At 44.0% G+C, this 22,818-nt stretch overlaps 1 protein-coding gene across 1 annotated transcript in view; it reads right to left on the bottom strand.

The window, feature by feature from the left end:
- Positions 1 to 7,710: 7,710 nt before the first annotated feature.
- The window catches only part of TUT1 (terminal uridylyl transferase 1, U6 snRNA-specific), a 44,031-nt gene continuing 28,923 nt past the window's right edge, over positions 7,711 to 22,818 (bottom strand). The window contains exons 5-10 of the mRNA XM_044270817.1: positions 21,120 to 21,400; positions 13,354 to 13,541; positions 13,160 to 13,269; positions 12,907 to 13,029; positions 12,736 to 12,828; positions 7,711 to 9,126 (exon numbers count right to left, since the gene is read on the bottom strand). Coding sequence (XP_044126752.1) covers positions 8,066 to 9,126; positions 12,736 to 12,828; positions 12,907 to 13,029; positions 13,160 to 13,269; positions 13,354 to 13,541; positions 21,120 to 21,400 — 1,856 coding nt within the window. The 3' untranslated portion in view covers positions 7,711 to 8,065. The remainder of the gene's footprint in view (positions 9,127 to 12,735; positions 12,829 to 12,906; positions 13,030 to 13,159; positions 13,270 to 13,353; positions 13,542 to 21,119; positions 21,401 to 22,818) is intronic.

Genomic DNA, 22,818 nt, shown 5'->3' with positions numbered 1-22,818 from the left:
CAGATTATGGAGAGTTCCCTCTGAATCATTAGAAGGAGACTGAAAAAACGAAGGTAGGGAGACTTCCTGTTCACAATGAAATCTGGATACCACCTTTGGGAGAAAGGCAGGACAGTGCCTGAGGATTATACGATCATCCAGAATTGTAAGATAGGGAGGCTTGCAAGAGAATGCTTGAATTTCCCCCACTCTTCTGGCAGAGGTTATGGCAACTAAAAAAGCCGTCTTCATGGTGAGGAGCCTTAGAGGGATATCATCAATTGGCTCAAACGGAGGAGTAGCGAGAGCAGAAAGAACCAGGCCCAAATCCCAGGGAGGAATTACCGGACGAGGGAGTAGCGAAGTTCTTCCTGCCCCCCTCAAAAAACGCTTGACCAGAGGGGAATCTGCTAGTTTTACGTCCAGGAAGGCGCTGAGCGCGGAGATCTGAACCTTTAGAGTTGACGGGCGGAGGCCTTTTTCTAGCCCCGCTTGCAGGAACTTGAGGACCTGAGGAACATCAGGAAAATCTACAGTTCCCAAGAAGGACAAAAAGGCATTCCAGGTTCTCAGGTAGATCCGGGAAGTTACGGGTTTCCGGCTTTTGAGCATCGTGGAGATAACTGCGTCTGACAGGCCCTTCCGTTTTAGCAGGAGGCGTTCAGATTCCAGGCCGTCAAACTGAGTTGCTTTACACTGGGGTGATTTACTGGCCCCTGGTGGAGTAGGTCCGGGTTTGATGGCAGTGTCCAATAAACACCGGCTGACAGTTTGAGCAGGAGTGGAAACCAAGCCCTTCTTGGCCAGAAGGGGGCCACCATAATTACATGGACCCCTTCTTCCTGAGCCTTTACCAGGACTCTTGAAATGAGGCTGAATGGAGGGAAGGCATAAAGGAGCTGTTTTGGCCACGGCCTGGAGAGGGCGTCCAGCCATACCGGATGATCCTTTTGTGAGAGGGAACAGAACTTTCTGACCTGCCTGTTGCTTTTGGTGGCGAACAGATCTAACACTGGGGTCCCCCACATTTGGCAGATCTGGCTGAAGACGTGGTGATTTAAGGACCATTCGGCCTCCCTTATGAGATGTCGACTGAGATAATCGGCCACCACATTTTTTTCCCCCTTGATATGTACCGCCGAAAGGGACAGAAGGCTCTTTTCTGCCCAACAAAAAATGCCTTTTGATACTTCCGCCAGTGAGCGACTTCTGGTTCCCCCTTGCTTGTTTACATACGCCACAACTGTAGTGTTGTCTGTTAAAATTTTTACGTGTCTTGGAGAGGGAACTTTGTAAAGGGAAAGGAGAACTCTGTGGACAGCTGACAGCTCTTTTAAATTTGAGGAGGCGTCCTGCATGTTTTTTCCCCAGGATCCCTGAACTACCGCTCCTGAAGAATGACCTCCCCACCCTGAGCTGCTGGCGTCTGTTGTAATGACCATGACATCTCTTGGGCGCCAGTGAACCCCTACGCTCAGGTTCCTTTTTATTCTCCACCAAGTTAGTGACTGTTTTACCTGTCTGGGAACGTGAACCTTTCTGTCTAGAGAGGAGTTCTTTCCGTCCCATGAAGATAGGAGAAAGGCCTGAAGGACTCGTGTGACTCTGGGCCCACCTTACTGACGGGATTGCGGCTGTCAACAGTCCCAGCACCGCCATGATGCCTCTTATCGAGGACCGATCTTTGCTGGAAAAAAGAGACACTGTTTGGATTAAGTGAGACTGTTTGTCTTGAGGAAGAAAAGACAGACGCCTTGAGTCCAACAGCACCCCCAAAAACACCTTCTCCTGACTGGGAATAAGGTCTGACTTTTTGGGATTTATTATCCACCCTAGAGTTGGAAGACAGTCCTGGATTTGCTTGAGGCGTGAATGTAGAAGTTGGCGCGACTCCGCAAACACCAGAAAGTCGTCCAGGTATGGAACGATCTGTACTCCCTGAAGGTGAAGAAACTTCATGACATCTGACATTATTTTTGAAAAAACTCTGGGGGCAGAGGATAGGCCGAAAGGAAGGGCTGTGAACTGAAAATGGGACAATCTTCCTTGATAATAAATTGCGATCCTCAGAAAACACTGGTGCCTGTGGTATATTGGGACGTGGTAGTAAGCGTCCTGAAGGTCGACGGTAGCCATAAAGCAGTCCTGCGGAAGGATCTGAGTGGTAGATTTTATGGTCTCCATTTTGAATCTCTTGTAAATGATGGACTTGTTTAAGGACTTCAAATTTATTATTAGGCAGAATTGCTTTAGTCTTCCTGCACTTCCTGCGCCCCGAATCCCCTTTGGCTTTAATCTTCCTGGACTCACGGTCCTAAAGGGGATAAAACAAACTTTGTATAGGCCAAAAAGAGGGACCCGGAGTAAGGGTGGTGAGGGGTCAGTATAGTAAAATTACGGACACCCAGCGTGTAGGGGGAGGAGAGGTACGGGACTCCATAACCCTATATACCTATGAGGAAAGACATAAGGAATAGGGATTACTCCCCCCCGGGAGGAGGCTTACCGGGCTGAGGGCTGTATGATTCTCTGTCGCTGGAAGGCATCCTGCAGATCACCAGTGGAGGTGGAAGCGAACGCCTGTTTTTAAAACTCCCGCCGCCGCAGGAGCCGTCTCGCGAGAATCTCTTGCCCAGGGAGATCTCAATCCGCTGACGTCACCACACCAGATCCCGCGCGAGTTCCGGCGGACTCGCAAGCCCGGGGATGCCTGAAACCAGGGCTTACTCCGGAGGATAGAGGAAGGGAGGCAATGCGGCCCCGGGGTCCCCCAATCCCTGCACCGACCCTCCTGAATGACAGGGACCTTCAAAGACCAGGCCGGTGCGGATCCACTCTTTCCTAGACAAGCCCAGGAGTGGCTTCCACGCACGTCCGAGGACAGAAAACAACGACTGGTAAGGTAAGGGGAGGAGGCTCCTTAAATCCTGTGCTTCCTCGTTGTTTCCTGTCCTGGAGGCGGGGACACCCTCCTGTGAATGCCGTTGTGGAGGCGCCGGGGAAAATACAAATCAAAAAATGCACCAAATTTTGAGGCAGAAAAATCTGCTTGGATTCAGTGCAGACTTTTTACATGTGTATTGTAGAAATGAGCTGTGTGAACTGACTAAGGGGATTGGGTGCCAGTGTCACAGCTTCTCCCACAGCGAAGGTTATGGACTCCTACAACCACTGACAAGAGGCTCTTAAACCTGCGATTACATCTTCAATCCCCTCATGCATCAGGAGGGGTAAGAGACAAGTTAAAAAGATAAGATTTTTATAAGAAAACTAGGACGTCTCCTTAGAACAGAATCACCTCCTATGAGGCGAAGTCGCATGAGACGTAGTTTAAAAATCAAGTACCGAAGTTATTCAAGTGGAAACTTGGAACTGAACTCTGCTTCAGTTCCGACTGGTACCTCGGACCTGTAGCAGAGTTCGGTTTCAAGTTTTAAAGTGGCTTTCCACTTTAAAAATCAAGTACCAAAGTTTTTCAACAAAGTCTTGTGCAACTTTGCGAATAAATGACTTTGCCTCAGCACAGGCCGTACATTTTAATGCTGCACTGACACTGATCTCTGTACAGCATTAGGCCTCATGCACACGACCATTTTTCGGGTCCGCATCCGAGCCGCAGTTTTTGCAGGTGTGGACCCATTCACTTAAATGGGGCCGCAAAAGATGTGGACAGCACTCCGTGTGCTGTCCGCATCCGTGTTGCTCCGTTCCGAGGCCCCGCAAAAAAAAATATAGCATGTCCTATTCTTGTCCGTTTTGCGTACAAGAATAGGCATGTCTACAATGGGCCGCCCGTTCCGTCCCGCAAATTGCAGAAGGCACACTGACGGCTTCCGTTTTTTGCGGATCTACGGTTTGCGCACCGCAAAAGATGGCACGGTCGTGTGCATGTAGCCTTAGTCCAAAGTCTTGCGCGAAGCGACTTCGGATGTAGCATCTGAAGCAAACTTCGCTCATCACCACTAATGACCTATCCTAAGGATAGGTCTTCAGTATAAAACACTCAGAAAACCTAACTTTTATTGGTAATACATATAGATTTTTTTGGGTACTGTATTAGAGCAGGCATGCTCAACCTGCGGCCCTCCAGCTGTTGTAAAACTACAACTCACAGCATGCCTGAACAGCCGACAGCAGGGCATGGTGGGAGTTGGAGTTTTACAACGGCTGAAGGGACGCAGGTAGAGCATCCCTGTATTAGAGCATGCTTCTCCATTCCAAACTTTACAGGACTGCTGGAAATAGCCAAGTACTGCATGGACTTTAACGTGTTCATCTGCTGCTTCACTCAAACAGGTGACATGTGAACTCCCCTATTCTCATGACGGGTTTGGGTCCAGACGGTTTGGATATGTGATGACTGATATTATGCTGTCCTTGTGACAACCCATTGTAAGGGACAAGTTCAATTTTTATTACATTCTGTGAGGCCCGCAATATACAAGCACCAGCCATGAGTGCTCCGTATCACGGATGTGGACCAATTCACTTGAATGGATCCACAAGATACGGAGAGGAAGCCCACTAAAAATACTATGGAGTGCTCCCATGAGATTTTTCGATTTGTGCTGCTGCACCACAAAATAATAGAACATGTTCTATTTTTTTTTTGCAGTGAGGACAGAATCTTGTGGATGGGTCCGCATCCGCAAATGGCAGGTACGCGGCTGGTGCGCGTACATTACAGATCGCTGTTTGTCTGCAGCATGGGCAAGGAGCGCAAATGTTCGTGTGCATGAGCCCTTAGGGCTAAAATGTATTTTTCTTTATTAATAACGTTCAACATTTTCAGTCACAGCTTTTGGTTTCACTGCATCTGCAGACTGTTGCTTCTCCTTCTCAATGAATCCATCAAACGGCTAAAAACTACCAATTAGCTGGGATCTAGTATGAACTAGAATATTGTGCCACATATCAAATGCCAGAATTTGGTCAGCCATCCTTTAAAACTCAAAAAATCCTACCAGAATAAGGGCATGTGGTTTTTTTTCCACCAGCACTTTTGTGCCATTTTTCTGTGTTAGCCACCAGTGTTTTACCCTATAGAGGTCATGTGAAAATGCCAAGAGCTACAGCATGTTGTATTTTTGAAAAGCCAGAAACACAAATAAGCCACCTTTCTAAAAGAAATGGTAGTAGAAACTAAACGGCCAGTTCACCCTCTTCAACCCCTTGATGTAACTGTATGTCAGCAGTGCATAAGTGGTGTACACAACTGATCCCGCTTAGGGAGGAGAGAACTTGTGTTTTCAAGTTCAGCGTACAAGGTTCGGGTTATCTAAGAATTCCATAACTTCTGTTCCGTGGTAGCAGAAGCCATAGATAACCCAAACACTGTACACTGAACTTGCAGACAGAAGTTCGCCCAACGCTAATATTGCTGGTGGTGCCGACTGTGAAATACACCTGACACCCTGCCACACTGACATAATGCTGCCAGTGTTATCCAACCCATTCCAGAACTCTAAGGCGTCTTTCAGACGGGCGTTGCGGGAAAATGTGCAGGTGCATTGCGGGAACACCTGTAACACATTGTAATGCGTTTTGCACTCGCGTGAGAAAAATCGCGCGTGTTTGGTACTGAAACCCAAACTTCTTCACAGAAGTTCGGGCTTGGGATCGGTGTTCTGTAGATTGTATTATTTTCCCTTATAACATGGTTATAAGGGAAAATAATAGCATTCTGAATACAGAATGCATAGTACAATAGCTTTGGAGGGGTTAAAAAATAAAAAAAATAAAAAATAATTTAACTCGCCTTAGTCCACTTGCTCGCGTAGCCGGCATCTCCTTCTGTCTTCATCTTAGCTTTGTGTAGCAACAGGACCTGTGGTGACGTCACTCCGGTCATCACATGATCCATCACCATGGTAAAAGATCATGTGATGACCGGAGTGACGTCACCACAGGTCCTTGTTGCTACACAGAGCTAAGATCAAGACAGAAGGAGATGTCGGGCTGCGCGAGCAAGTGGATTAAGGTGAGTTAAATTATTATTTTTTTAACCCCTCCAGCGCTATTTTACTTAGCATTCTGTATTCAGAATGCTATTATTTTCCCTTATAACCATGTTATAAAGGAAAATAATAATGATCGGGTCTCCATCCCGATAGTCTCCTAGCAACCGTGCGTGAAAAATCGCACCGCATCCGCACTTTCTTGCGGATGCTTCCGATTTTCACGCAACCCCATTCATTTCTATGGGGCCTGCGTTGCGTGAAAAACGCACAAAGAGGAGCATGCTGCGATTTTCACGCAACGCACAAGTGATGCGTGAAAATCACTGCTCATGTGAACAGCCCCATAGAAATGAATGGGTCCGGATTCAATGCGTTCACTTCACGCATTGCACCCGCGCGGAATACTCGCCCGTGTGAAAGGGGCCTAAGGGTTACATGGCATCATAAATCAATATAATGCTATGCGACCTGGCACTGCTCCGGAGTTCATGACGGGTGCTCTCCCTGACATACGCACAATCGAGTCCGATGTGTGGGACTCGATTGTGTGAAAGGGGCCTTAAAGGGAACCTGTCACCTCCCAAAACCTTCCCAAGCCGCCAGCAGTACCTGCGTGTAGCCCGCAGTACCTGCGTGTAGCCCGCAGTGTTTCTGATGATGCCTTTCTTCCTGAAGGCAGATGCAGCAAAAGTACTGAAAACTTTGTTTTATCCCCTGCTCGGCTCGCTTCTCCACACATGCTTGAAGTCAAGGGGGTAGCGGCCTCCTTGCTTCAAGTCACGGTAACCACGCCCCCTTCGCTGTGACTGACAGCGCTTATGCACGAGAGTTCGGCTGCCTTTGCCGAACAGCCGGCTGTCAGTCACAGTGAAGGGGCAGGGAATAGGGCGTGGTTACCGTTACTGGCACCATATTCGGGTACACATAACTTTCTGAATAACGTTAATTAACTCTTTCTGGGAGGGAGATGGTAATAACAGCAATACTGCTACTGAGTTTTTACATCATAAATAAAGTTTCTTTAAAGTTAATTTTTTGGTATAAATAACATCTTTATTCTCTGGGTCAGTACGATTACAAGGATACCAAATACATATATTTTTTTTCTGTTTTACTACTTTAGTTTAATAAAATCCCCCCCCCCTTTTTTTTTTTTAAAGGAAAAAAAATATTTTTGCATTGCCACTTCCCAAGACCCACAACTTTTTTTTTTTTTTCTTTCTTTCTATGGAGTTGTGTTGAGGGCTTAACAGACATTGACCAGCAGGCTGCGCCAGAGAGGCAGAGCCTGCTGGAAACTACTCAAGGCTGGTTTACACGCATTGGCACCCCGCAAATCACATTTGCGGGGTGCTGATGGGAGACAGCCATTGCCCGCAGCATGTAAAGCGTTAAACAGCCTGGATCGGCACTCCTTCCTGTCCAGGCTGTCAGAGCAGGAGCGCGGCTCTCATGTGAGCCGAGCCCCGGCTCCACGGGGGACAAATGCATCACTTAAACTGGCCCGCTGTAAAAAAGCAGCAGCCCAGCCTAAGTTATGGGTGTCAGAATGTGGCATTGCAAAGAAATTATTTTTCTAAAAGGTTTTTTTGTAACAGTAGTAAAACATAATGAAAACGAAATTAATTTTGTATTGCTGTAATCCAACTGACCTGCAGAATAAAATTATCATGTCATTTTTAGCGCACAGTGAATTTCATATTTGTTACACACAAAACACACAAAGACTATGGAAACAACTGCAAAAGAAGAACACAGCCACACACAAAAGTCAGAAGCAACATTTTTCTTTTCCATGTCTTGCCAAACACAGTTGAAACAACTGAATATAGGTATACATATAAAACCCTATTTACATTGCAGATATAGCAGAATGATAAACCTTCCTAACGTGTAGAGGGGCCCTATAATAAAACACAAGCCTCTCTTGCTGCTATGGTCAGCACAAACCTCATCTTCAGGGGGAGGAACTTGTTCTTCCTCCAAAAAGAAAAAGGTCAGATGGATCCTTACTTTCTTCTTCGCTAATGTGGTGGAATCCTGCCCATATTACACTGCCTATTGGGCAGCTACAGGGCTGTCGTAATGGCACACACCGCATTGGAACTAATATTTCTGAACCAAATTCAGTCTTTACCTGTAAGAACCTCTTCCACCATTCGAGGTAGAAATATCTTTAAAAAGTGGAAGAAGACAGCACTGCAGTCATAGTCATCAGAATCTGGGGAGAGATGCAGTCGAGCATTTCCCTCAGGGCCCAGCTGAGCGGTTACCGTCATCTGCATTAATGGACTGCCACCCTCTATTGTGCCGGCAGACAAGGCCTGTGACACTGCAGTCTCTAGTTGTATGCCCTGGACCACCTTCCCTTGCATGCTCCTCCGCATCTTGCGTCTTCCCTCCCAGACATGATGCCAGACATCGATCTTCATGGACAGCACACCTTCTTTAGGGCTTTTGGGTGTTTTAGATGAATTCTCCTTTTTACTGAGATTTTTCTCAGAAAGGTTATTTTGTTGATCATTCACACAATCACTCCCATCATCCTCTAGCCTCCTCCTTTTCGGGCTGGAGCTCTGTATTTCTTCGGGGTTCTCCCGTTTTCTCTCATTTTTTAATCTATCTTCGCTCATATTATCCTCTTTTATCGCTGAACCTTTATCGTCTATGAAGAGCTCCCCCACACAGGGCACGTCCTGGTCACTTTCTTCACGGCTTTTCACACTAGAACCATCCTTCTCACTATCCTGTTTACAGCTGCATAGTAACACCTCTACCAAAACAGTCTTCACAGCTAAAAATACATCCTCCACTGAAGCCTTTCCAGTAGATATAGAAATGTCTGCCCCTTCAGCCTTTTCCCCTTCAGAGGTTGAGGACTGTATTAATAAGATAATGCCCCAGGGACGAGATGATGATCGTAGTTGGTATAAAGGAGTGCGGCAAGCCTTGGCAGCAGCAGAGCATTGAATGGAGAAGCGGCGGGCTATCCGTGAGCTAACATTACTGCAGACATTATGATTCAATTCAAAAGGATCCTGAACGTTAAGGGAGCCCACGCGGAATCCTTCAGCCCAGATAGGTGAGGAAACAGGGATGGAGGCAAGAAGACCATCATGGGGGCAGAGAATATGTGAATGCAAGTCAAGGGAAGAAAAATAACAAAAAAATTCTGAAAGTAGAGAGCCTGGAAAAAGAAAAAAATAATAATATAAATTTGGATAATAATTGGACAAATATAACGTGAAATGTGACAAATGTTTGTTATTGCTGTCATGTGTCCATTATAAATACATTAGTCATTTTTTTTTGATAGATGCTCTAACCCCCTTCACAAACCGTGTGTATTGGGATGCACCAGAAGTATATGGAAATCCTGAGCCTGCTCCGTACATTGCGGATGCGGGCTGTGCTCCAGCAGCCATGATTGGAGATGAATGCCGGCCTTTTAAAGAGGACCTGTCACCTCTCCTGACATGCCCGTTTCAATAGCTATATATGCATTCCCATGTAATCATTCTGGAGCATCTGTTCTTAGGTCTGTATGTGTCCCAAAAAAAAAATGTTCTATGAACTTGCCATGCCCCTCATTGAATACCTTGGGGTGTCTTCTTTTCAAAATGAGGTCACATGTGGGGTATTTATACTGCCCTGGCTTTTTAGGGGCCCTAAAGCATGAGAAGAAGCCTGGAATCCAAATGTCTAAAAATGCCCTCCTAAAAGGAATGTGGGCCCCATTGCGCATCTAGGCTGCAAAAAAGTGTCACACATCTGGTATCGCCGTACTCAGGAGAAGTAGGGCAATGTGTTTTGGGGTGCCTTTTTACATATACCCATGCTGGGCGAGATAAATATCTTGGTCAAATGCCAACTTTGTATAAAAAAAAAAAAAGGGGGAAAAGTTGTCTTTTGCCGAGATATTTCTCTCACCCAGCATGGGTATATGTAAAAAGACACCCCAAAACACATTGCCCAACTTCTCCTGAGTACGGCGATACCACACACGTGACACTTTTTTGCAGTGTAGGTGGGCAAAGGGGCACAAATTCCAAAGAGCACCTTTAGGATTTCACAAGGCATTTTTTACACATTTTGATTTCAAACTACTTCTCACACATTAGGGCCCCTAAAATGCCAGGGCAGTATAACTACCCCACAAGTGACCCCATTTTGGAAAGAAGACACCCCAAGGTATTTCGTTAGGGGCATGACGAGTTCCTAGAATTTTTTATTTTTTGTCACAAGTTAGCGGAAAATGATGATTTATTGAATTTTTTATTTTTTCTTACAAAGTCTCATATTCCACTAACTTGTGACAAAAAATAAAAAAATTCAAGGAACTCGCCATGCCCCTCACGGATTACCTTGGGGTGTCTTCTTTCCAAAATGGGGTCACTCTTGGGGTAGTTATAATGCCCTGGCATTTTAGGGCCCTAATGCGTGAGAAGTAGTTTGAAATCCAAATGTGTAAAAAATGCCCTGTGAAATCCTAAAGGTGCTTTTTGGAATGTGGGCCCCTTTGCCCACCTAGGCTGCAAAAAAGTGTCACACGTGGTATCGCCGTACTCAGAAGAAGTTGGGCAATGTGTTTTGGCATGTCATTTTACATATACCCATGCTGGGTGAGAGAAATATCTCGGCAAAAGACAACTTTTCCCATTTTTTTTTATACAAAGTTGGCATTTGACTGAGATATTTATCTCACCCAGCATGGGTATATGTAAAATGACACCCCAAAACACATTGCCCAACTTCTCCTGAGTACGGCGATACCACATGTGTGACACACTTTTGCAGCCTAGGTGGGCAAAGGGGCCCACATTCCAAAGAGCACCTTTAGGATTTCACAGGGCATTTTTTACACATTTTGATTTCAAACTACTTCTCACACATTAGGGCCCCTAAAATTCCAGGGCAGTATAACTACCCCACAAGTGACCCCATTTTGGAAAGAAGACACCCCAAGGTATTTCGTGATGGGCACAGTGAGTTGTCACAAGTTAGTGGACCAGACCCCCCCCCCCAAGGTCACACTGAGCTTAGTAAGAGATTAAGCTAAGCTCATTTTGGTCTATAACATGTTGCCTGCAGACTGCACTGCATTTTGTAGTGACAAGGTCTCTTTCAGCGCATTTTAATCCCTTAAAGGGTTTCTACCACCTCATTTGGACCCAACTAGCTGTCAGACACTAGCGATCTGCTAGTGTCTGCTCTACCTAACCATGCTATTCTAAGACCTTTGTGTGCAGCCGTTACACCTAGAGGCTCATTTGCATAGCAATAAAAGGTTTTTTTTGTGTAACGGCTGCACACAAAGGTCTTAGAATAGTATGGTTAGGTAGAGCAGACACTAGCAGATCACTAGTGTCTGACAGCTAATTAGGTCCAAATGAGGTGGTAGATACCCTTAAATGATGTAACTAATTTAAGCCTTAAAGGGGTTTTTCGATCTTGGAGCTGACAACCCCAAAAGTTCTGCTGTTCCCCTGCTGCGACATACCATGCAAGCCAATATGACCTCTAAAACGTATGATTGGCTGCAGCAGTCACAAAACCAAGATGACCAGAAGCAAACGCTTATGGAGCTGCGCAGGACCACAGACAGGCGAGTGGTATTTTTTATTTTATAGGTTACAGGGAACAGGTTAGGACTGTAATAGTAGCCTTCTTGGGAACCATTTTTTAGTACTTAAAATGTATTAAATAACTTATTTTTGGAGGGGGGAAATAAATAAAAATAAAAAATTGTTTCATGGGATATATTTTTACAGTGCTCGCTGTACGGTACATATTAACTTTATTCTGAAAGAGTACAATTATGATGACAAATTTATATAGTTTTTATTACGGTATGTTATACTACTTGTATAATAAATAAAAATTTGTAAAAAAAATGTGCGGGATGTCCCACACTCAAGATCTTATGAGTGCAGGACAATAGTCCCTCGGGCGGCCCGACGTGCACAGCATCATTGTAATCTGTGATCCTGTGTGCTCCCGTGTGCACGATCAGTGCCGCTCCGGGACATATGGCCCGCTCACAAACCGTAGGTCTCTGAGGGCATACGGTCGTGTGCAAGAGGCCTAACTCAGATCCTGGCCATTTAAGCCCTAGATGCTGCAGTCAATAGGGGTATTTTTTGGAGTGACATGAGCCCTAACATGGCAAGCTTGGAGGCCTTGCCTAATTCTCTAGCTGCAATGATGACCGCTGCGATTCAGCACCAAAGGGATGACAAGGGGCAGATGGAGCCTCCTGCTTCAGTCTAACCACTCAGCGACCGCACCATCTACTGGATTAAACAGCAAGCTTGTAGTTCTCTAGTCCTGGTCACTTAGATTAAGTCATAATTTAAAGGTTAATAAATGAGATTTACTCCTACTGTGCAAAAGTAGCAAAACACAAATAACACTATACATATTTGGCATCGTTGTAATTGTACTGACCCGTATAATAAAAATAACATGCTAATTAGCCCGCATGGTGAACATAATTTTGCAATTTTTTTTCTCATTATCATCAATAAACAATCAATGAGCTCTATGTACTTCAAAACGATGTCACTACGTCCTGCAAGAATCAAGCCCTCATACAATTATGTCAGAATTTGACAACACAAAAACTAGAGAGAACTGGTGATTACTAACTAAATTAGTGGAGGCCTGACCAATGGGACTCCCTTTCTCTGGATCGGTGGGGGTGCCATTCCCCCATCCCAATGGAGGAGCAGGTTGAGCATGCACACTATGAAAAGAACAATCCATTTTAGGCAATTCCAATTGTATATGAACTCACTAAGGCTCTGCTGGTTTTCAGTAGCGGGGAATTGAGTGCTATCAGAGATGAAAGAACAGTCCCAGCCATCAATCACATGCGAGGCATCATCCACTGCAAGAAACAATACGGAATCAAAAACACCGACACGTCTTACAACATACACAAAGTAAATGGTGCTGAACAACTCACAAGCAATCTCCCTCATACGGCTGAGACTCTGAATTACCGGGGGGCTCCTTGTTTGTAGGAAGAAAATAACCATTAGTGTCAAAGCATAATTATTCAGCAGCGGTCCGCCCCCGAGTGGGTTACCTAGGAGTCACAAGAAAGGAGTCAGAATGAATACAACTTGTATCTCTAAATATCCACTTTCAATACAGCCCCTCAACTACAAAGCCAAGATCCTTTTCATGTGTCTGGTTTCACCGGATGTCCTTCTCACCTGCAAGCTGATGCACCCGGGCCCAGTATCGCACTGTGTACACAAGCTGTGGAACCCGAGGGTCTAAATCAGAACAAAGGCGCAGGTATGAGGAGTTACGCAAGGCAAGCCTAGGTGAGAAAAGAAAAAAAATCTGAAATAAAACCAAAACTGGCAGAATAAGGATGAAGTGAGGACATTAATTTATCTTTTACCTGTTGTTTAGGGTGATATCTCCTCTCAAGCCTGAAGTCTTGTGCTGAAAACGTATAACAGGCCGTCGTGCAGAGGGGACGCTCTGAACCCCATGTACGCCAGGAACACACTGCCTTAGGACTCTGCCAACAACTTCAAGGATCTCCTCTTGGGAAAGTCCTAGCAGTGAAAGGCCAGGTGTGATATTCTGTAAGGGACAAACATTGTCACAAGACTGGGATGTAGAAATATGCCATATATGTAACCACAGTCTGTATCAGCCAAGTTATCCACATCAGATGTTTGCATTTATGAGACTCCCTCTATCCCCCAATGGTCCTTCCCAAGGAAACAAATGTAAAAAGTACAAACTCTAAAAATATCACTTTATACCTCACAGAGGTATATGAAATGCAAGGAGGCAAGAAGTGATCTTTTCTAGTCACTCTCAAGGAAGAATGGAATAAAAAAAAAAAAAAAGTGTCATAAATCTCAAAATGGTACCAACTGAAGACCACCCCACAACACAACAAGCCCTCACACAATCAATGGAAGATTAAGTAAAGTTATGGCTGTCAAAATATCGTAACAAAAAGCACATTATTTCTTAATTGAAGTCTGTCAGCAGTTTTGACCATGCCCTGTCCCACCTCGTCAGAATAAAATTCTGAAGGGGATGAGTATGGAATTAAGCGTAAGGCCCAGCACTCGCATGCAAAGGTGAATCAGAACTGGTCAGTTAAGACAAAGTCTAAGAAAATTTAGATTACTTAACGGTTTCAGCCTATAACAGCACCACAGGAAATACCTCCTCTTTCACCTCAGGACAGGAAAAAGAAATCAGAACCACTTTAAAAGAGGGACCTCCGTCTCTATGCTCAGTCCTTTTCAAGAACCAAGGAAAAATAAAAGTAAATAAAAGTATTTTTCTTTTGTTTTATTTTTTCTAGAAGGAAGCTAGAGTCTGTATGTGCTTTACAAATATGCTCTATGGATGTGGAGGCTCTCCACGGTGAAACCTGGTGGGTACCTTAGGTAAAAAAGAGAGGGATTAGAAGATATGATTACTCTATCTTCTAAAATTACCAAATACGGGTTGTCAATAGAAAAGGCCGCGATCTCACGGACCCTTCTAGCAGAAGTCATGGCCAAGAGTATGGCCTGTTTAAGAGAGATCATCTTCAGAGAAATCTTACTAATAGGATCAAAAGGCTCTGAGGTGAGAGCCAAAATAACCAGGTTCAGATCCCAGGGAGGGATTCTGCTTCTACTCACTGATGTCAACCAAGAAACTGCTGTAATAAACTTTTTGACCCAAGAACTAACCTGAAATCAAAAAGAGCACTCAAGGCAGACACGTGTACTTTTAGGGTGCGAAGTCTAAGCTTCTTCCATTCTTCCTGCAAAAAATCTAATACAAAGGGAATAGCAGGATTTGCAAAACACATCCACCGGTCTGTTGGCAAATTTACAAAAGGTTCTTAAAACCCTGAGAAAAATAGTAGAGGTGATCTTTTAATGACCAGCTAGCAGCGTCGTAATGACACTCTCAGATAGACCCTGTCTCAACAGATTTCCAGACACTGGCAGAATCCATGGAGGAGCAATAGACATCCTGGAGCCAAGAGAACCAAACTGTGCTGGGCCAGAAGGGGGCACTTACAAATCACTTCCTTCCTGATCTTTGAGAACTCTTGGTAACAATTTTAAGGGGGAAGGGGAAGCATAAAGAAGACCCTTACAGGATCAGGCAAAGGCATCTAACCCTGATGGACTGTCTTTGGGGAGAAGGAAAAAAAAAGGTTTTACTCTCCTGTTAGCCCTGGTGGCAAGGAGATCTATATCTAGAACATCCCACAGAGCTGAACCTGAACGAACACTTCCTGATCCAGAATCCATTTCTTTGACACAGATGACGACTGGGAAAATTCAAGTTGTCTGTCCCCCTGAGATGCACAGCTGAAAAGGGAAAATAGAGAATCCTCCGCTATCTTGAATATTTGATGTGAAAGGGATATGAGACTTGGAGCACTGGAACCTCCCTGAATGTTGAGGTAGGCCAGGGATGTCCAACCTGTGGCCCTCCAGCTGTTGCAAGGTAATAAATCCCTGCATGCCTCGACAGCCTACAGCTATTAGTGCATGCTGGGACTTGTAGTTTTGCAACAGCTGGACGACCTAGAATCATCCCTAAAAATCTGCATCTTTGACTTGGGGGCAGACTAGATTTCTCTTGATTAAACTCCCATCTCAGCTTTTCTAGGACTTCTGTCAACCAGAAGATCTGTCCCTGAAGATTCTGTAATGAGAAGAAGGTCATCTAGATAGGGGACTATGACTACCTCTTTTCCTTCAAATGGGCCATCATCTCTGCCACAATCTTTGTAAAAACTCTCGAGAAATCTGAAGTGAAGGGCCTGGATTGAAGGTGGAGAAACTTTTTCTTTAACTAAACAGCTACCCTCACAAAACTCTGGTGGCTGGGATGGTCACCATGAAGCACACTGTAGATTGTTTAGGGCAGACATGATGGATTCCATCGAAAACGTATGATACAACTTTTAATCATTCAATAAAAAAAAATAGCCCAACAATATAATTAATAAACCAAAAGGTAGACAGCCCGGTTATTGACCCGGAGGGTAGATATATTTTTGCAGCGGCATTCATCAACTGTACATTGTATGTGATAATGGGTATTTATGTTCCCCCTCCTGCAACCATGGCTGTGGTGACTCAAGCTGTGGCATTTGCTGCTGCCTTTCCACAAGCCTTGATTATATGCATTGGTGATTATAATATGCTTTTAGACCCTTCAATAGATAAACTTAACCCAACAAGCACTGCAGAACCCATCTCCCATATCCCCACCCTGCTAGCTAACCTGATATAGGAGGTGGGATGGGTAGAAATATGGAGACTCAGGAACCCTAATATTGCTACCTACTCTTGTCATTCCTCTAGTCATCAATCTCTTTCGCGTATAGACTATGCTTTGGGCAACCCTCTGCTATATGGCACAGTTTCAGATGCAAATTATGGGGTACGAGGAATATCTGATCACTCACCCATACAATTAATCATATCTACTTCAATGGATCAACCAACTTTCTCCATGAGAATAAATCCATTTTGGCCGACACGTCTAACACCGAAGGACCGGATACCTGATTAGCTATCCATATTTTTAACTAATCATGAGTCCTTTGAAAATCCATCAGTACTAGGGGAAACCCTGAAAGCTTACCTTAGGGGTTGCCTGAAGTCATCCATAGCATATGTTAAACAAGCTTCAGCCCATTAGGAGAGGGAATTGGCAGAGGAATCTACCAGACTAGAGGCAGCTTATGTAGCTGACCCCACTGACCAATAGACAGGAATGGTTATTTAAGGGTTGCCAATACCTTACTCTATTGAAGGAGAACGCAAATTGTTCTTTACTAAACAAGCGCACTTTGAATTAGGTAACCAGTCCAGCAAATTACTGGCACACTTGGTGCATCAAAACCAGAGGTCTCCAGCAGTTTTGCGCAGTCAGTAGATGCTGCCCGGCTGCTTGAGGCGACTGCGATAGTACACCGCTTTCAGGAGTTTTATCATGACTTGTACCAATCCCAAGTTCACACTACCCCTGAGGAAATAGATTCCTACCTTTCAAAATTACAATTCCCTCAACTTTAACTTACTGACTCATCTATAATGGACTCCCCCGTCACTAGGGAGGAGATCGCCTCGGCGGTGTCCTCTCTGGCTAATGGGAAATCTCCAGGCCTGGACGGTATTCCATTTGAAGTATATGCTAAGTATTTAGATCTCCTCTTAGATCCTCAAAAGAAAAATGTAAACAGCAGCCATCTCAACAGGCACGTTACCATCATCCCTATATGACGTCACAATAGTGGTTATTCTTAAACCCGATAAGAATCCATTAGAATGTGCCTCATATCGACCGATTTCCTTGTTAAACCTTGACTATAACATTCTTGCCAAGATTTTAGCAGTCAAGTTGAATAAATGCATCCTCAGTATTATCCACACGGATCAATACGGGTTTATGCCGGGTAAATCCACGACTGAAAACATCAGACGAGTACAGGTACTTATGGTACTTTCATACTAGGGTTTATGTTTTCCGGCACCGAGTTCTGTTATAGGGGCTCAATACCGGAAAAGAACTGATCTGTTTTATCCCCATGCATTCTGAATGGAGAGAAATCCGTTCAGGATGCATCAGGATGTCTTCAGTTCAGTCACTAAACTGCATTTTGGACGGAGGAAATCTCCGTCCAAAATTCCGGATCAGTTGCCGGAATGCCGACATTGAAATTAGTGCCGGATCTGGCATTAAAAATAGTGCAATGCCAGATCCTTCCGGTGTGCGCATGTCGGTAAAAATGTAAATATATATAACGGACCCGTTTTTTCTGGATGACATATGGAGAGACTGATCTGTTCTTTCAATGCATTTGTAAGACGGATCCGGATCAGTCTACAAATGCTGTCCGTTTGCATGCAGATTGCCAGTTCCGGCGACGGAACCGCTTGCGATATCACTCTGCCGCAAGTGTGAAAGTACCCTTACCCAGATAGGAGTTAGACAAAAACAGCAGTGGGCTATGGCGTCCCTCAACACAGCAAAGGCATTTAACTCCTTTGAATGGCCATACTTATTGTGTACACTACAGAGATTTGGTTTTGGCCTGGCCTTTATTAAATGGGTTTCCATCCATATAGGAATCCCAGATCCAATGTGTCCGTTAATGGCGTCTCCCCCCCCAACCTCCCCCCTTATGTCACTCTGGGGAGAGGAACTCAACAGGGATGCCCATTATCCTCCTTGTTGTTTGCCCTAGCCATCGAGCCTCTTGCGCTTAACTTGCGGCAAGGCGGCATAAGCATAGGAGAAAGAGAGGACGGGGTTGGGTATATCCCGATGACATGTTATTATTTATGTCCAATGTGGAAGAAACACTAGCTCGAGCCATAACGCTTATCAATGATTTTGGGCAATATTCAGGTCTGTGCACCAATTAGCAGAAATCCCCAGTCTTTCCACTATATAATATAGACTGGCAAGGAACTATCCACAAACTACCCACAGTTCACCAATTCAAATACCTAGGTATTGTCATCTCCAAAGATTCTAATACCTTTCGGTCTGTGAATATACACCCGCTTCTAAACTATTGTAAAGATAAGTTTTGAGTGTGGGGATCACTTCCCGTATATTAGTTGCAGGGCATATAAACTCGATTAAAATGATGGTTCTTCCTAAATGCTTATACATACTGGAACACTCTCCATACACTATCCCTAAGAGTTTTTTTCAACAATTAAACTCCTTGATATCACCCTTTATATGGGGCTCTACTAGACCTAAGCTCTCCCAGATCTCAGGGTGGTATGTCTTTACCTGATCTCTACCTTTTATTACTTAGCAGGTCACCTGCGCTATCTGAAAAGCTGGCTCATGTCATACGAGCAGATGCCGAATTCAGGGGCCCATCTAGCCACGTACCTGAATCTAAGGTCCTTATGGCCGCAGTTATTCCCACCAAAATTACTCCCCATTTAATAGAGTTTCCATACAGGTATGGTCGGCTGCAAAGAATATACATGACTTAAAAAATGTGATGAGTGACTGGCCGCTTTGGGATAACCATATGTTTCCCATTTTATCTGCCTTCCCCGATTCCCAATATTGAAAAACACATAACATATGCTGCCTTCAGGACATATACCAAGACCATGTGGTTTATCCATTTAGTCACTTTCAAACGCAATGTAATATGACCCGTACAGGTTTCTACTGCTACTTGCAGGTCAGACATGCGCCCAATGCCCAATTCCTTGGCACTGCAGTATTTATATCCAAATATCCTTTAATTGGAGTTTTGAGGTCACAGGTTCTAGAGGTATTATATACACTCATTTGATCAGTACTAGAATACAATCTACACAGTTGAAGGTGTTGGATAGATGGAGGACTAGGCTTGTCGGATGAAGACATTTCTGAATTTTCCCTGGCGATTAATAATCATTTCATACAGCTATATATTATCCATCAAAGTTACCTCTCACCGGTCAGGCTGCATAAGATGGATAGATTACCCCACACCAGATGCCATTGCTGTGCCAGGGATGGTGCGGACTTTTGGCATTCACTGTGGACTTGCCCCATTATCAGAGCATTCTGGACGGAAATCACTCACTAGTAGATCTGACCAAGCTACCCATTGACACCCACCCAAAGATATGTCTATTCAGTATATTAGATGATGCGGTATACTCCTATTATATAAGAATATTCCTCCGAGAACCACTATTCTTGGCAAGGAAAAGCCATCGCCTTGAGATGGATGGGAGAGAGAAGTCCATCATTTAACCAATGGAAAACATTGGTAAATGTCATAATTGCATATGAATACATCGTATACAAGCATTGGCGATGTGAGTCTAAGTGCGACAGAGTATGGGGGTCTGTGGTGTTCATCTCCTCTTGTACAATATTCAGCTCAATACATGAGTAATGCATTATCTTCAGCTTAAATAAGACATATAAATAAAAACCACCTCTGTAACTTCCTTATTACCTTCCTTGTGTATGTGCCCTTCCATCCATGTTTTATGTGTCTATAGTCATGTAAAATACGATCATGTACAATACACACTATGTCAAAGAAAGTATGAATATGGCAAACACTAATATAACCCATGTACACATTTTATTTTGTAACTTGTTTTAATTCCATTGTTCAATAAAGCGAGTTTAATAAATAAACAAAAATCACAGCAAGTAGTACAAGTAAACCAGTGCGCAATTTAAGAGAAGGAACGGTCTTACCGCTTTGTAGATTATCAGTAACAGAGGGTCTCCCAACATTGAGCCGGGTGTCTTAACTTGAAATACCCCCACTTGGCCTGAGCTACACTTTACGCTCAGGTAGCGGAGCACTCACCCTGATAAGGGCGACCCCTCTGAGCCATCCCTCAAATCTAGCTAGGGCTCCCTGCTGTACCCTAACCAGAATGGTTTCCCGGCTCTGTGGAATGGAGAAATGGGAAAGACTGCAAGGACATTACTTTTGAATATAGGGTGCCCAACCTTTGTATCCTTTTAACCATATTGGACTTTGGTTGTGTTACGGTCTGTATGCCTCCTAGTGGCAGCGGCTGTACCCAGAGCCTATCCTGTGTCCCTGAATGACATGGATGAGAAAATTATGAAAAGAATGGTAGTGTATATACTGGTCACTGCAGTCACTTGACTCCTATTGTACTGCTAGGCATATTGCCGCACCATTCAGAGAGGGGACACTAAAGCCTCCATTTTCAGGATAACCGGGACAGTAGTCAGACCTCCCGCAATCTGATATCACTTCGGCTCATACACACGACCGTATATATTTTGCGGTATGCAAAAAATATGGATGACATCCATGTGCATTCTCCATTTTGCGGAACAGAATAGCTTGGCCATAATATAATAGTTGTATCCTTGTCCATTATGTGAACAATAATAGGACATGTTCTTTGTTTTTGCAGAACGGACATGCGGACATATACGGAAATGGAATGCACATAAAAGGAATTTTATTTGCGGACCCATTGAAATAAATGTTTCCGCATACGGTCCAGGAAAAAAAAAAAACAGAACATACACGGAAAGAAAATACATCTGTGTGCATGAGCCCATGTCCTGTGGATAGGTGATAAATACTTTTCATGGGATAACAGCTTTAAGGAGGACACGCTAAAGACACTGCTAATGCAGACAACATCTCACCTCATCGTCATCATTCTCATCCGCTTCTGTAACTTGCATTACCAGTTCTTCCCCATCTTTCTTAGGAGAGGGTTCTTCCTCCAGTTCGTTTTCTTGTACAACATGTTCTCTACTTAAATCCTTGTCTATACTCTCCAGCTTCGCTTCCATTTTCTCATTTTCTATGTTCAGGTCGTCTTTTTCATTGCTGTCATTCTCACCAAGCTCCAAATGTAAATCCAAGTCACACCCACTGATTTCAAAGCCATTTACAGAGGAACCAAAAGGGAGAAGCTGACAACCTAGCAACCAAAAGCAACACATATTTAGAGAGATTTATCAAAAGTGGTGCAAAAAAAATTTAAAGTTTCTGTGTACGTGGGGGATTTGCTCTGCGAATTGTAGAGAAAATCCCCCCCTGCAGCAATCTGTAAACGTTTTGTGACAGCTTTTTGATACCATATACACAAAATAGACACTTTTTGAGCCCCTTTGGGCTCTTGGTTAGGCCTGTACAACCAATCATTTGCAGCAGACATTTTTTAAAGGGTTCCCGTAACCAGAATGATCATGTCAATGATTCCGATTTACTTCTTTTGTTTATAGGGTTTCCGTCACCAGAATTAACCCTATTAAACTGGCTGACATTAGCGATGTGCTAATGTCAGCAGACCCCAACTCTACTATTCCTATGCTTATTGATGGCTCCCTTACTGCACAATTTTAACTTATGATATTCAAATTAGCCTCTAGGAGCAGGGGGGCGTTCGTCCACCTTAAGTCACACCCTGCTGTCCTTGATTGACAGGATCAGCGTTTGTCTTCTCCTGCCAGCCCTGTGTGCTGGATAAATCTTACGCAGTTTACCCAGCATTTAGGGCTGGCAGGAGGAGACGACCGCTTGCCCTGTCAATCAAGGACAGCGGGGCGTGACATGTGGTGGGAGAACGTAGCCTCTAGGAGAAGGGGCAATGCCCCCCTGCAACTAGAGGCTAATTTGCATATCTCAAAAGTTAAAATTGTGCAGTAAGGGGGCCATCAATAAGCAGAAGAATAGGAGAGTTAGGGTCTGCTGACATTAGCACATCGCTAATGTCAGCCAGTTTAACCCTTTCATGACCAAGGGTCATTGATGCCCCAGTGTCCAGGTCAAAATTTACAAATCTGACATGCGTCACTTTATGTGGTAATAGCTTTGGAACACTTTTACTTATCCACGCCATTCTGAGACTATTTTCTCGTGACAAATTGTACTTCACGATAGTCATATATTTGAGTCAATATATTTCACCTTTATGTATGAAAAAATCCCAAATTTACCAAAAATTAGGAAAAATTCTCAATTTTCCAAATTTCCATTTCTCTGCGTCTAAAACAGAAAGTGATACCTAATAAAATATTTATTACTTAACATTCCCCATATGTCTACTTCATGTTGGCATCATTTTGGAAATGTCATTTTTATTATTTTAGGACTTTAGAAGACTTAGAAGTTTAGAAGCAATTCTTACAATTTTTAAGAAAATTTCCAAAACCCACTTTTTAAGGACCAGTTCAGGTCTGAAGTCCCTTTGTGGGGCTTACATAGTGGAAACCCCCCATTAATGACCCCATTGTAGAAACTACACCCCTCAAGTTACTCAAAACTGATTTTACAAACTTTGTTAACCCTTTAGGCGTTCCACAAGAATTAAAGGAAAATGGAGATGAAATTTAAAAA

The sequence above is a fragment of the Bufo gargarizans genome, chromosome 10, assembly GCF_014858855.1.
Source record: "Bufo gargarizans isolate SCDJY-AF-19 chromosome 10, ASM1485885v1, whole genome shotgun sequence".
Lineage (NCBI taxonomy): Eukaryota > Metazoa > Chordata > Amphibia > Anura > Bufonidae > Bufo > Bufo gargarizans.
This window is presented reverse-complemented; position numbering and strand designations above follow the sequence as displayed.